This window comes from Centroberyx gerrardi, chromosome 4, assembly GCF_048128805.1.
Source record: "Centroberyx gerrardi isolate f3 chromosome 4, fCenGer3.hap1.cur.20231027, whole genome shotgun sequence".
Taxonomy (NCBI): domain Eukaryota; kingdom Metazoa; phylum Chordata; class Actinopteri; order Beryciformes; family Berycidae; genus Centroberyx; species Centroberyx gerrardi.
This window is the reverse complement of record NC_136000.1, coordinates 25,981,859-25,996,287: the sequence shown is the minus strand read 5'-3', so window position 1 is coordinate 25,996,287 and position 14,429 is coordinate 25,981,859. Positions and strand designations below refer to the sequence as shown.

At 41.3% G+C, this 14,429-nt stretch overlaps 1 protein-coding gene across 4 annotated transcripts in view; it reads left to right on the top strand.

Annotated features, from left to right (window-relative positions):
• Positions 1–2,320: 2,320 nt before the first annotated feature.
• cbfb (core-binding factor subunit beta) overlaps positions 2,321–14,429 on the top strand; it is a 30,747-nt gene continuing 18,638 nt past the window's right edge. For 3 of the 4 annotated variants that reach the window (XM_071902248.2, XM_071902249.2, XM_071902250.2), the window contains exons 1-3: positions 2,352–2,971; positions 3,767–3,853; positions 9,086–9,202. In XM_071902248.2, the coding sequence (XP_071758349.1) occupies positions 2,894–2,971; positions 3,767–3,853; positions 9,086–9,202 (282 nt within the window). In that variant the 5' untranslated portion in view covers positions 2,352–2,893. Of the gene's footprint in view, positions 2,972–3,766; positions 3,854–9,085; positions 9,203–14,429 lie in introns of all 4 variants that reach the window. The other variant, XM_078283162.1, reaches the window with a different exon arrangement.

Sequence of the window (14,429 nt, the reverse complement as noted above, 5' to 3'; positions counted from 1 at the left end):
ATACTTCCAAAATAATACGCTCATAGAAGTAATGTTGTGATGATAAAAGCTGGGACACGTTGCAATTCTCAACAATACTCTGTGTGTTATATTGTATTGTACTATTAGGTATTATTTATCAATAATATAGAAAAACTGTGATCAAACACATTGTTCAAGATCCTTAATGTGTTTATGTGTTATAAAAGCACAATTGCATGTATTTCTTTCTCTAGCTTGACTCCCCTTTTGTCTCAAGGGAATCTTTGGTCTTAAACATACATTTAACTAGTTAGCCTCTCCACACATATGCACACAGACAGCCACACAAACAAAAACAAAAAGAACAAAACATGTCACAACAGAGAAACACTGTATGAAACTGCACACACACACACACACACATACACACACACAGTTTTACAACCTGCAGCTTCTTGTTCACAGTTTAATTATGATCTCTGTGGTTGATTATGAAACTCCCCCGGGTTAATAGTCTTATTTACTCCCTGTGTGTGTGTGTGTGTGTGTGTGTGTGTGTGTGTGTGTGTGTGTGTGTGTGTGTGTGTGTGTAGGTGTGCAGACTGGAATGGAGCTGTGCTACATTTCAGGGGCGTGTTTTTATCCGCCTGTTCATTGCATAATCGAACATTCATTCCACATTATGTTGCAAGTGTCAATATATCATGGCTGCAGTTGTATAAATATAAGTGTGTGTGTGTGTGTGTGTGTGTGTGTGTGTGTGTGTGGTCTGTGTGGTGGAGAGCACACCCCATGTTTTTGATTTGTGTAACAATTACTTTGTGTCTCAGTTCTCTAAAACTTTTAAGGTCTATTAGTCATTTTCTTTGTTCATTACATATGTTTTGTGTTATTTCTTAGACAATTATACAGTTTTAGAGTTACAGCAACTTTCAGAAAAATGCACATCCTGGTCTATGGTACAATTTAAAATTGTCAGTGTGTATGACTGCGTTTATTGCATATGAAGACAGTAATGTGAACAGCTTGTGTGTGTGTGTACACGTGTGTTAAACAGTTCTGTTTATATGAAGGTTTGACTCATTGTAAACATAGTCACAATCTTGAATTTTCCTAAACATTCAATTACATTATTAATTTATTTTAGTTTTATGGGAAACCTCTCTAATATTCCTACAGGGACTTACAGTGTGTCTGTGCTTCTCATATAGTGACCCTAAAGTACTTTATGGTATTTTTTTTATCTGCTACAATAGTCATATAGGAAGTTATAGTATGTCTGTCCTAAGTAATGATATTTTTTAATCTCCTATGATGTCACTATAAAATTTCTATAGTGACTTATAGTTTTACTGTGATATTTGTACAAAAATGTATGAACAAATGTATTTAAAATGTATTAGATATATTAAAGGATTAGTAATATTATAGGATTTATAGGATTATTATAGGATTTATTTCATAAGAGAGGCATGAACACTGTCTGCCCCCTCTCTCTCTCTCTCTCTCTCTCTCACACACACACACACACACACACACTCTCTCTCCCTTTCCCATTATAAGGATCCTGTAAAGTTTCTGCAGTCCAGACCCAGACGCATGCGCAGTGCCAGCCCCGAGTAGCGTGTGTAGTAGTATTATTATTGTGAATGGTGGGGGGGTGGGGGGGGTATTTTGGGTGTACAGTCACAAGAGCGACTCAACGGAGCCAGGAAGTGTGCTGCCTTCAGCGGCTGTCGGAAATTTGGGATTTCGACTTGAGCTGCGCAAGGAAGACAAAAAAAAAAAGTGCTGACGTGACGTTTAGGGGACACCGAGCATGGAAGTCGTTTCAACAAATGATTGTTGAAGATGCATTAGGCTATATTGTTATACTGTATGTTTTTGGCATCCTACGTAAATAATTATCATTGTTGCATGTTTCTGTTTTCATTCATTGTTAAACTATGTTGTCACGCATTTTTAAAATGCAATTGTCCTGTTGGTTTTCAAGAGACAGCCACTGCATAAAGTATTTAGCCTCGAGTTTATTTACATTGCCACAAATTATGGAACAATTGTACAACAGATTTTGGCTGATGAATTAATTAAAATATCAATTAGGCTACATGCCTGATGCACATATTCTCCTCTTCATTCTGCCGCCATAGCACAAGGTACCATGGTTTCCAAAATAAAACAAAAGAAAAAAAAATGTTCAAGTCCATTATGGTATTATTTCTGACTAAAAGCACGTGAATGCACAGGCAATCCGTATTTACGAGGAGCACTTGAAGGTAGCAGGTAGTCTAAGTAAGTACTCGGAGAGAGAGAGAGAGAGAGAGAGAGAGAGAGAGAGAGAGAGAGAGAGAGAGAGAGAGAGAGAGAGAGAGAGAGAGAGAGACCAACGGAGAGCGCTCGTTTGTGGCCACTTGCTTGAGATCACACGGTTGTCGGGGGAGAGAGGTAGAGAGAGACACAGAGAGAGAGAGAAAGAGAGAGAGAGAGAGAGAGAGAGAGAGAGAGAGAGAGAGAGAGAGAGAGAGAGCACTACGGCCAAATTGAGCCTTATCTATCGCAGTGGGTCACTCAATAAGATCCACTTGGAGCTAGAGGAGATCCAGGGAGCGCAGGACCCCCAGTAAAAGACAGATAACAACAACAACAACAACAACAACAACAACAACAACAATAACAGCCTATAGAGCCCAACAGCAGAGCACATTGCTCCACACAGGGAAGAAAAAAAAAACACACAGACACGGAAGAGAAGTGAGAGAGAGAAAGAGACTTGAAAGTAGCAGCAGTGGGGACGGACTGTGACTTTCACATTCACGGCACACAAAAAAAAAACGTTTTAACTTTTGCCGTTGAGGGAAAAAAAAATATTAACAATATTAATCATAAGAATAAATAGCCCTGGAAAGTGTTTGTGTGAGTCTGAAGCCTCAAGATGCCGCGGGTAGTCCCGGACCAGAAGAGCAAGTTTGACAATGAGGAGTTTTTCCGCAAGTTGAGCAGGGAGTGCGAGGTGAGTCCGCTTCGCTTTCTGCATACTGGATCCATTCTGCTACACCGCGGAAATAAAAAGCACAGAAAGTCGCGTTCAGATAGAAATGCACGCCGGAGGTTTGACCGAGCCGCCTTGTGTAAAATGCCCACGGTCCACAAATGATTAGAAAACACCTTTGTTTGAGTTTTGGCTGTGTGTGTTTTAGGTTTAATATGCTCAATTCATTTCAGTTGCTTTCATGGCACGAATGATGGAAGAACAGTATCGCCAAAGCATCTAAATACAATTAAATACAAATATTAATAAAAAAGTAAATGACTTATACATTGCAATAAGCAGATGTTCCACTTTCACTCTCTGGCCTAAAACATCCTTAAAAAATGAGAAATATAGAAAAAAATATGGATTTTTTTTTCGTTCTTTCTTTCTTTTTTTGAGAGACAGATCTGTCTGGAATGCAAAGTCTTAATTCTCATCCTTTTTATTGTTGTTTTTTGCTTATAGGAATCTATAAAAATCACATTTTTCCCTGTTTGAATAGATTGTATTTGAGGTTTTGAGTTAGAGCAGAAATGAAGAACTGGTGCCTCTCGCCTCCAAATCAAAATTCCTGTGGCTTTATCATTGAATTGTAGCCCATGTATCTGGCATAAGGCATCCCATTCACTGTCAAACAGGCCTATGCTGTATTTTCACCTTCAAATCAAACACACGTAGCCTTATTCTATTCTTTAGGCCAGGCGTTCATTCTCAAACCATACCTTAATATCTTCATGTGTGTGGTTTCAATGGCTGTGTTTGTGTTTATTGCAGATTAAATACACTGGCTTCAGAGACCGGCCCCATGAGGAGAGACAAGCCCGCTTCCAGAACGCCTGCAGGGATGGACGCTCAGAAGTAGTGAGTTAAATACCCAGTAGCCTCTTCTTCTTCTTCTGCAAAAACTACAGACAATCTACAGTCAATTACTGATTATGGTTTATGAGAGAAAGACGGACAGAGAGAGAGAGAGAGAGAGGGAGTATGTGTGTGTGTGTGTGTGTGAGAGAGAGAATGCGAAGCTCTTTCTTTTTTTTATGAAGATAGAGATAGATAGATAGATAGATAGATAGATAGATAGATAGATAGATAGATAGATAGATAGATAGATATTTCTAGAAGTTATTTGCTATGTTACCTGCCATACATCTTCTCTATTCCCCCATGAATATGCTAGATATGTATTTTTGTTAGATTAACCAGAGCAATAGCTTGCAAAATCAGTTTTGCCTCATGAGAAAAATCCTCAAACCCAATCGCAAGGCTGTCTACAGTTCAACAGACAACTTAACTCTTATTACTAGAACAGTGCGATCAGTCCCCACTGTGCACCAGTACAGTTTAGAGACACATGCATGCACTGTGTGAGTGTGTGTGTGTGTGTGTCAATGTTTGTTAGTCTGGCACCACACCAGGAAGTAGACATGTTATCAGACACGCAGGCCCAACTTACAGGCCGATGAGTTCTTCCGTCTATATTCTGCATGTTCAGTCATCATTATCTCAGCTATGTTTGGCAAAGAGCGTGAAATCACACAACAACACGTTATCTCACATGTACTTAATGGTCCCAGTGATAATGTAGAGCTATCATTTTGGGCCTAAAATTGCACCTACATATCCTGTCATCTCTGTTTGTGCTGTCACACTAAACTGGCAACACTGTGACAATGCAGTTGAGTCATTTGGCCAAGACTGAGGCCAGTGAGCATTATCATTATAGAATATATATAGATATTAGGGATGGGACGATACGCTTATCTCATGATACGATTCAATACGTGATATGGGGTTCATGATTCAGTACAACCATGATACGATGTAATAAATAAAAGTTCAATAACAACAAAGTCTGACTGCAGAATTATGTTTATTTCTGAGACACAAATCTTTCTAGCAGTGACATTGGTTTGCTAGAATGTAAACAACAATTTAAAAATGTCATTACAAAGTGACAATAATATAATTTGGATGGACAGTTTGTGAAATTGTGATGGGCAAGCTAACTCATTTGTGATTACCACAGCAGAATAAAATGGAGCTAATATCGCGATTCATTTTTCTGCCCCACGATAGGTATTGTCACATTTTTGTATTGCGATATATTAAATTTCGATATATCGACCCCACATCCCACAGTGGGACAGCAACTACTCCACAATAAAAGCATAAAATAGACAAGTAAATCAGACTTGCTTTCCACAGCAGCAGAGCAGCCAGACGGTAGTTGCTACAGTCAGAGATTGTTTCGGTGCAACAATGTCACAGTGTCAATTATTAGGAAAATCCCACCCAATCATACGTCCCGTTTTGAGATGGGTGCTGTTCAGAGGAGCTGGTAAATGCAGTGGAATGGGGTGATGAGCTGACTAGACGAGGACTATCATTGAGTTCTTTTGTCTAATGGAAAGTAGCATTTGGAAAAAAGTCTAATGTAATAGAAAGATAGAAGTTTCCTGCATAAGCACTTATAAGCACTCATAAGCACTACCTCTGCGTCTTTTATTGTCTGCATTTCGGTCTGATTCACACCACAGAAGAAGAACAAAGGAGCGTTCTGCATGCTCGTCCTTTTCCTCCAGAAGTGCAAATTAACCCTCATGGACATTATTGCTTTGGCTTAGTTTAATTTACTAAGGGAAAGTAGTATTAAGAGTCTTATTTGATTAAGTTCTATTACAGTAAGCCGAAGGTCCTAGCAGTGTATTCATCATTCAGCAAAGTCACATGCCTGAGTGTGTGTGTGTGTGTGTGTGTGTGTGTGTGTGTGCGTTGGGTGTACTCCCTTTCAAGTGAAGTCTATTTATAACGGCCTAAATTATGTTCTCAATAACAGATCTTTAACAATAGGTGAAGTCAGGGAAAAGGCCTGAAGGCTTTTAACACAACAACACACACACACACACACACACACACACACACACACACACAAACACAACTGCTTCTGCTCTCTTAGTCAGCCTCGAGGTATTTTTCACAAACATGCTGTCATCATCAGGGTGTGTGTGTGTGTGTGTGTTGGGGTGGGGGGTGGGGGGGTACATCTAGTTTTACCATCTTTTAGTGGGACACGCTGCGTCCGTCAGTCTGTCTGTATCTGCTGTGTATTTATAAGCCTCTTCTGCTGAGAGAATCGACGGCCACGGTTTGAATGGTTTCATGGCAGCCGTGACATCATGCCGCTGATTTATCTATCGGACAGACAGAATTAAAGCGGGACGCCGCTGAGGACTTCGGCTATTTCCATGGCCTTCCACTCTCTCACAGCTATCTCACAGAGATAGAAGCAGAGAGACGCGACTCCAGACACCTCGGGTGTCGGCCTCACACGCTTATCAGGCCAGTGAAGGCTCTCATCTAGTGTAACAGAAAACAAATCAATGGTAATTATGATATACCGCGGTCAGTTCGCTGGGTTGATACGGCTTTGATGTCATTTTTTGCTTTTTTTTTATCCGTTTTCTTCTCTGAAGCTCTTCCACATGTCTGATTCCTGCAGTATTAGACCGCTTTGTCTGTGTTTTCTTAATAGTGCAACGTCTATACCTAAAAGTTCATCTTTTACTCTATTTATTAAATGCAGCTTTCATTTTACAGTGTCAGTTGAGTAAAATTTTTTATTGTCAAGAGCCAAGTAAAATAAGAAAAAAAGGCCTCTTCAAGTGAGAAGAGTGTTGGGAATCAAATGGCATAAATATATAATAAACTCTATGCACAGTATGTACAGTAAAGCTTAATGTCTCTCCACTGTTATTAAAACAGAAATGCTTCCCACGATATCGGTCTGTGTGTGTGTGTGGGCATTAACTGTGAGTGTATGTGTTAGGGAAACTACATTTCCTGTGTTTATGGTTTGGTTTTTGCAATTTCATTCTCACTTTGGGGTTGATTTATCAGCCCAAAAATCTCTATATGTTTTTACACACCCTGCATGCTATAATATACATATGATATAATCTAAAATATCTAATGTTTAAATATTGATAATAGCTCATTGTGTAACATATATAGAAAAGCAATGCACCCAAATCTTTACCTTGTATTCAAATGTTGTGCATTACATTATAGATATAGATAGATGTAATTGAAAATGCAATTTGGGTGCTTTGCATTTCTGCGAATTCCATAACATTTCACACACACACACGCGGGCGCACACACACACACACACACACACGTCAAGCTCTAACATGTTCAAGATTGATCTGATAAATGGGACAATAATTCAAACTAAATTATCTTCAGCTCGGCTCATTAGAGATGGGACGCTTTCTAAACTACTATTGATTTTCATGCTGTATTGGTCTTTCTCTCTCTCTCTCTCTCTCTCTCTCTCTCTCTCTCTCTGTCTGTCTTTCTCTCCCTGTTCATCGCCTGTGGTCTGTTCTTTGTTGTTTTTTTTCTGTTCAGCGCTTAATTCGTCTCTCTCTTTGTTTTCCTCTTTTGTCTCTCCATCTCACTTCCATTTCCTCTCCCCCCTCTTCGCCTGACTTTCTTCACATTTATCTCGCTGTCTTTACTTCCATCTTCCTCTTTCCCTCCATCTCCCTCTTTGTCTCCCGTTTTTTTCCTCTGCCAGCATCCCTCGTCCTTTAACCCTCCTCCTTTCCTCTCTGTTTCTCTCTCTCTTTTTCCTCCTCCTCCTTTGTCTCCGTTTCCCTCCATCTCTCTCTCTCCTTCCCTCTCTTTTCTCTCCAGCAGTAGTAGGCAGCAAATTAGTATCAGATGGTTGTAATTCAATACTTCAAATACAGCAGAAATGATGACTCGGGTGTTCTTTCAGCCCTCTTTTTCCCTCTGTGTGTGTGTGTGTGTGTGTGTGTGTGTGTGTTTGAGAGAGAGAGAGAGCGAGAGAGAGAGAGAGAGAGAGATTGTTTTCTCTCACTCTCTTTCCCTCTTTGTGTGTCCATGTACACTTAGTAGTTTTCAACTCTCTCCTCCCTCCTCTCTCTCTCTCTCTCTCTCTCTCTCTCTCATTCAGTCTTTCCTTTTCTCTCTTTCTCCGTCCTTCTCTCATTCTCTGATGAGAGACAGATTTGACAGGGAACATAATTCATATGCTTCCAGCCCAGTCTCAACCCTAATGCCCTTAGTATTGATCTGTCCCAGCAAAGACTACGCATACACACACACACACACACACACACACACACACAAAGACAACAGACACATGCAGATACACATAAAAAGCAGAAACTTTCCAATTGGTCATAACTTAATTTTCTGCCTTTCTGTAATTCATTGCTTTCTGACTGCAACAGAGGAATGCATTCCATTGATTTTCATTTTATTTGTGTGTGTGTGTGTGTGTGTGTGTGTGTGTGTGTGTGTGCGCGTGAGAGAGAGAGAGCCTATCTTGTGAAGCATGCCTCCCATTTGAGCGAGAAGCCATTTTACAGAAATAAAAAAATGAAGATATAATGTGATTATGTTTGTTTGAGGAGAGCAGGAACTGGTTCAGTTTGTGCTTTTGTCCTGAGAGGAAAGTGGTTAGTCCGCTTTCCTTCAGTGTCTTATTGGTTTTTCATACAGTTGGCAATGGGGAGACAGAAGAAGAAAAGACACAGAGAAAGAGAGCGAGAAAGAGAGAGAGAGGGAATTGGGTTGAGGAAAGGAGAATTTGTGCAACTTTCTAAAGAATAATGTTTGTAAGTGAGACTGTACATTGTCTTGCTAATTGGAATATCTACATGTGGTTTTGTTTTGGTGAGAAATTTTGATTTCAAACTTTTCTACACTGAAGTTTTCTAGATCCAAGTAAACATTTAAACACAATAAAACATTCTGCTATTCAAGTTATGGAAGGACTCACCAGAAACAGTCTATGAAATCACAATAATGGGACTATACTTTCCAAATAGAAGATCTTTGGTAGGAAAGCCCATCTTTCAAAAATATGAGAAGTTTTTATTGCCAATAAAGCTATGTGTATAATTGTTCTATGAAGCACGTCCTTCACAACTCACTTTATTTGCTCCTCTCTCTCTCTCTCTCTCTCTCTCTCTCTCTCTCTCTCTCTCTCCCCCTCTCTCTCTCTCTCTCTCTCTCTCTCTCTCTCTCTCTCTCTCTCTCTCCCTCTCTCTCTCTCCGCAGGCCTTTGTAGCTACAGGTACCAACCTCTCTCTCCAGTTCTTCCCAGCCAACCTGCACGGGGATCAGAGGCAGGCGCCTACCAGGGACTACGTCGACTTCGAGAGAGAGACGGGGAAGGTAGGAAAAGTGCCAAGACACACACACACACACACACACACACACACACACTTCAGTCTGTTTTCTTATCACCTGTGAGATAAGTGATACGGCCTGGCTTGTTCACCAACGGCAGACAAACTACAAACTGGCAGAGGTGTAAACAGGTTTCCAAGCCTGATTCGCTGACAGGTCCTCTCTTATTTCGACATCAGTCTGATTGGAAGACAATTTTCCCAACATGTGAAATGCTGCAGTCATGTGCTCTCGACGCGTTGATGTAACACACATGACAACCGTCCTCCCACTTTTGTCTTTTTGCTTTCTATTCCTCTTTTATTTCATGAAATGAAAATGATAGTCCGGTGCTGTAAACCCACACAGAGAAAAGAAGTTAATTAAGCATGTTTTTGTGATGAAAGTCCTTCTGGACGCGGGTGTCAGGATTGTCAGGGTGTGTGTTGCGTATCCCTAAATGCTTATGATTTGTGCACCAGAGTGTACACAGCTAGCAGTCCATAAAGACAAATGAAAGGAATACACAGATTTTTGCCAAATACATTCTTAATCAGCTCCCTGTTGTGCTGCATTGAGACGATTGGAAGCCATTTCTCAAGCGTGTATTCAGCATTTAGTGAGATGATGAGCAAACTGTCTCATAACACCCACTAAACATGCAGTCCACAGTGAGCTGCAGCATCACGCGCCCTAGTGACTCAGATCAATCCTGGTCACTGAGGTGAAATCACTGCCGATCTTCCAGTCACACGGCAGCGAGTTGACAAAAAACAACATTTTCCCCCAAAAGTGCTTGTGCTCCTTTAAGATGAGTTGAGCCCAGAAGACGTTTGTTTGCTGCTGTTGTCAAGGTAATGTCCACTGTACAGTACAGTGCTGCTGTTGTTGTCGTCTTTGTGTGTATGTTAATTGTCTCCCTTGGCGCTGAGCCTGGACTCTGTGTGTGTGTGTGTGTGTGTGTGTGTGTGTCAGAAGGCCTGTCCACGGACACTGGCCAGCTGAAATGAATGCCGGCTGGCGGCTCATTAAAAATGCATTCTGGGGAATCGATGGACCTTCATGCCCCAAGGCTGACGGACTAATCTCGCACTGTTAATTATTTAACACAAATGCCTTGATGGGTGGGAATGGTGTGTGTGTATGTGTGTATGTGTGTTTGTGTATGGACAGGGGTGGGTGTGTGGGTGTCAGGCATTTTTGCAGATGAAGAGTTTCTGAGGTGGTATGTGTGTGTGTGTGTGTGTGTGTGTGTGTGCGTGTGTGTGTGTGTGTGTCGGACAGAGACAGTAAGAGAGAAAGAGAGTGTATGTGATTGGGTTTGCGTGTGTATTGCTGTGTGTGAGAGAGAGTAAGAGAGAGAGTGTGTGTGTGTGTGTGTGTGTGTGTAAGAGGATACCTGCTCCTGTCACCTCGATGGTGCTCCCAGATCTATGAAGTTTTAATGAGGCCAGAAGTCGTCAATGTAAAGCAGTTTCACAGCCATGAATCTAGAGCCGGAGCCAAGAGCGGCCGCAGCTGAGGAGCCAGATAAACATGCTGACAGCCTGTTCTTTTCATCCATATTCATCTTTCTGAACTGAAAAACATAAGCCATGCCTCTATCCTCCCATTTGCTCTCAGTATGCGTTAGTGCAATGTTACGTTCAGGCTGCTCCAGCTCCAAAGTGTTAGGTTACCATCTTTACTTTTATGTAATATTCATTCATATTCCAGTTGTGTAACAAAAAGACGCACATGCAATTTCACTTCACTGTCCCAATGCGCAGGGCTTTGATTGTGTATTGAATGTATATTTTCTGCAGTGTTGATCTACCGGGATCAGATTTCATTTCCCCACCATCCACCATCCGCCCCCGCCTCGCCCGACCTCCCTGTAGAATAGAAGTGTCAGGCTGTGCCAGAGATCTTGTGTACGTTGCAACTTCTTCTCTTAATTACTGTCACAGCTAACCCCGCACAGATACACACACACACACACACACACACATATCTCTGAAGCTCGGAGACGGTTAGAGCTTTTCATGTGCTTCCAAAATGTTCCGCAGGGCCTGAAAATATTGAACGCACAAAAAGAGAAAAAGTTTCGATTTTTCAATTCATTTCTTCTTGTTTTCTTGTCTTTCCTCACATTATTTCATGCTTGTGAAGTGTCCTGTCTGAAGTGACAGTGGAAACAGACAGATTGGAGAGGAATAGGAGAGAAGGATGCGAGGGCACATCATGACCATTTCACCTTTTTTTGGTCTTCTTTATTTTTGTTTCTCTCCCCTACATATTTTCTTTCCCTCAACCTCCCTTCACTTTTCTCCATTTATTATTCTTGTGGCATTTCTATATGAACATCCATATACTGCACCGTCTTTCTCTCCTATTGGCTCCCTTCTTCCCACCCTCCTTCCCTCTTTCCATTCCCTATTTTTCGCTCCCATCCTCTTTCCCTCCATCCACCCCCCCCCCGCCACTCCTTCCCTCTATCCTACCCTCCTTCACTCACTCCCATCTTCCCTCCGTCCATTCTCTCCCTCCATTCCTCCCTCTCTCCCGCCTCCATTTCCAAACACACAGTGTGCCAAACCAAAAGGGTAGCACAGCCAGGTTAAACTTGGCGACTGGATATAGACGTGTGCGTGCGTGTGTGTGTGTGTGTGTGTGTTTGTGTGTGTGTGTGTGTGAGAGTGTGTGAGCGTGCACACACACAGTAGATGCTGAAGTACAGGCTCTCAGTGTCGTTGCAGCCTAATGGGAGCCAGCTGTGGACTAGGTTAATTTTAGTGTTAGCGGCTAACTTGCTAGCAAGCATTAACCCTATCTTAGACAGTTAATTCTAGCATTAGCGGCTTGCTTGCTAGCGTTAGCCTTAATTTCAGCAGACTACTGTTCTTTTTTTGCATTGTAGAAGCTTGCTTTGCAGTCATTTGCGTCATGTTTGTTTTACCTGGGCTTTTTTTTTGTATGTTTCGTTTTTGCAGCTGAATATAAAACTGCCCACCAAATGTTTTAAAAGTCTCTAAACTGCTAGCATGCAGAACCAAGCATTGAGAGGGCAAAGTGAGAGACAAGCACTTATTTTCAGTATTTTCATGATAAATGTGAAGTTAACTTACAGTATTGAGTATTTTCACGTTAATTTATGATTAAGTTGTGTCTGAAAGGTAGGCTTTATAGCGTGAGGAAGATATGCTAACAGTATATTAGCATCACATGGTCTTACTTTTGAGGAACACTATACTACATGACCGATAATATAACAAACAATTTTACAGGTTAGCATTTGGAGTTTATAATTTACAATTCAAAGTAGGCTATATATGCAGGGTATGCAAAATGTGCATTGTTGGCTCTCCACATTATTAGATTTACACAGCGGATGAGCATGTGGGCATCGCTAGCTGTTTATATTATCAGATGTACATACTGAAGAACATGTGTTACGAAATCTGTCTAGGCGTGCAAATGTGTATTGTAAGCTATTTACATGATCAAGTTTCCAGATGGAGGTCAAATGTGCACAGAAATGTGTCCAGAACACGCAAATGTACATTGTTAGCTATTCGCCATAGCAAATTATGGTGCTTTTTAAAGAATAGTAAGCTACAGACTGGATTCTTTATATTGCAGAAATATTGAATGTCGAACCATTTTTATCCCCTGAATGCATATATAACTTTTTGACACTGACATGATCAGTTGCTCATCAGTTGAATTTCAGCCCTTGAGATTTGCATATAGTGTGCTTTCATGTGAAATTCAATTCTTTCTCTTTAATCCCCGCCCAGATTCCTCACCGGTGCTTCCCTCTTGTTAGCAACAGTTTTGGCATTCTTTCATTAACACAATCGTCAATCACAGTTTACCTGTCCATCCACACCCATGATGAATGTTTGCATATTGCCCACTGTGTCTCTTCTCCCCTCCTTCTCCCTTTCGTCCGTTTCTTGTCATCTAGAGTGTTTTATGTGGCTTCCTTTGTATTGTATTACTGCTTCTAGTTTTCTTGAGGTAAAACAGATACTGGCCTTTCCTTCCTTCCTGTCCCTCATTCCATTCCTCCATCCAGCTTGCCTGACCACCTCCTCTGTGTATGTACGTATGTGTGTGTGTGTGTGTGTGTCGGTGTGTGTGTGTGTGTGTTTCCCTGTCTTTCTGTCTCTTTGTCTCTCACTTATACCAACTTACAGGTATACATGCTCACACATCGACAGACCAACAGAAACCCATGCTTTCACTCTTTTATCTGTGTGTGTGTGTGTGTGCGCGTGTGTGTGTGCGTGTGTGTGTGTGTGTGTGTGTGTGTGTGTGTGTCTGTGCGCGCACCCAGATATTACAGTGTATTTGCTCTGAGGATGTGACTCTAGACTGAGGCCGATACCACAGGAATTACACTGCTAGTAGTTTCAATGTTGAAGGTTGTTCTTCTGGTCAGTGTGTGTGTGTGTGTGTGTGTGTGTGTGTGTGCGTGCAGGGGGGTAAGAGCACCACATGTTGTCGAGCATGGTGGCGCCAGACTGATTGCTCAGACTTACACACAAACATGCACATGTATACACACAAAAACACACACATAAACACACACATAAACACATATACAGTAAACAAAAACTAACAGAGTGAGAGAGTGAAAAGAAGCAGAGAGAGAGAGAGAGAGAGAGAGAGTAAGATTAGTAGTTGTAGAGGGAAAGTAAATGAGAAGCAGACGAGTGTCAACTAGATGATGGAGGAGGATGGGCTGGTAGGGAAGAGCTCACACACAAAAACACATGCATGCACACACAGTAATGTTTTTGGCCAGGTCACTCCACTTAGTATTTTTTTATTAGAGTATTGTAATGGCGTCCTATGGCAGCTGATTTCACTGATCAGCACACCTTCAACCAGAGAGGAGGAACTAATCAGTGCAATCAACTGATGTGGTGATTGGTTGGAATGAAAACCTGCAGACTTTTAGCCCGGGATGCAGTGGAGGGTAAACCCACCTAAACCTTCTTTTGATTTGTGGAGCGAGTTAAGGCTGACATAAATCTTTACATTCGTAGTATACAGCACAGTAAGTTGTGTTAAACTGATGTAGGTTATATGACGATGAGGTCTTTTAAAGAGAAGTACACAACCACCAACAGAAATAAAAGAGAACTATACTTTATACTTCTCTTTTATTTCTGTTGGTGGTTGTTTGCCTGATAACGATCAAAGGCCAGAGGTGATTTACCACCTTTTTCCTTCCTTCTTCTTC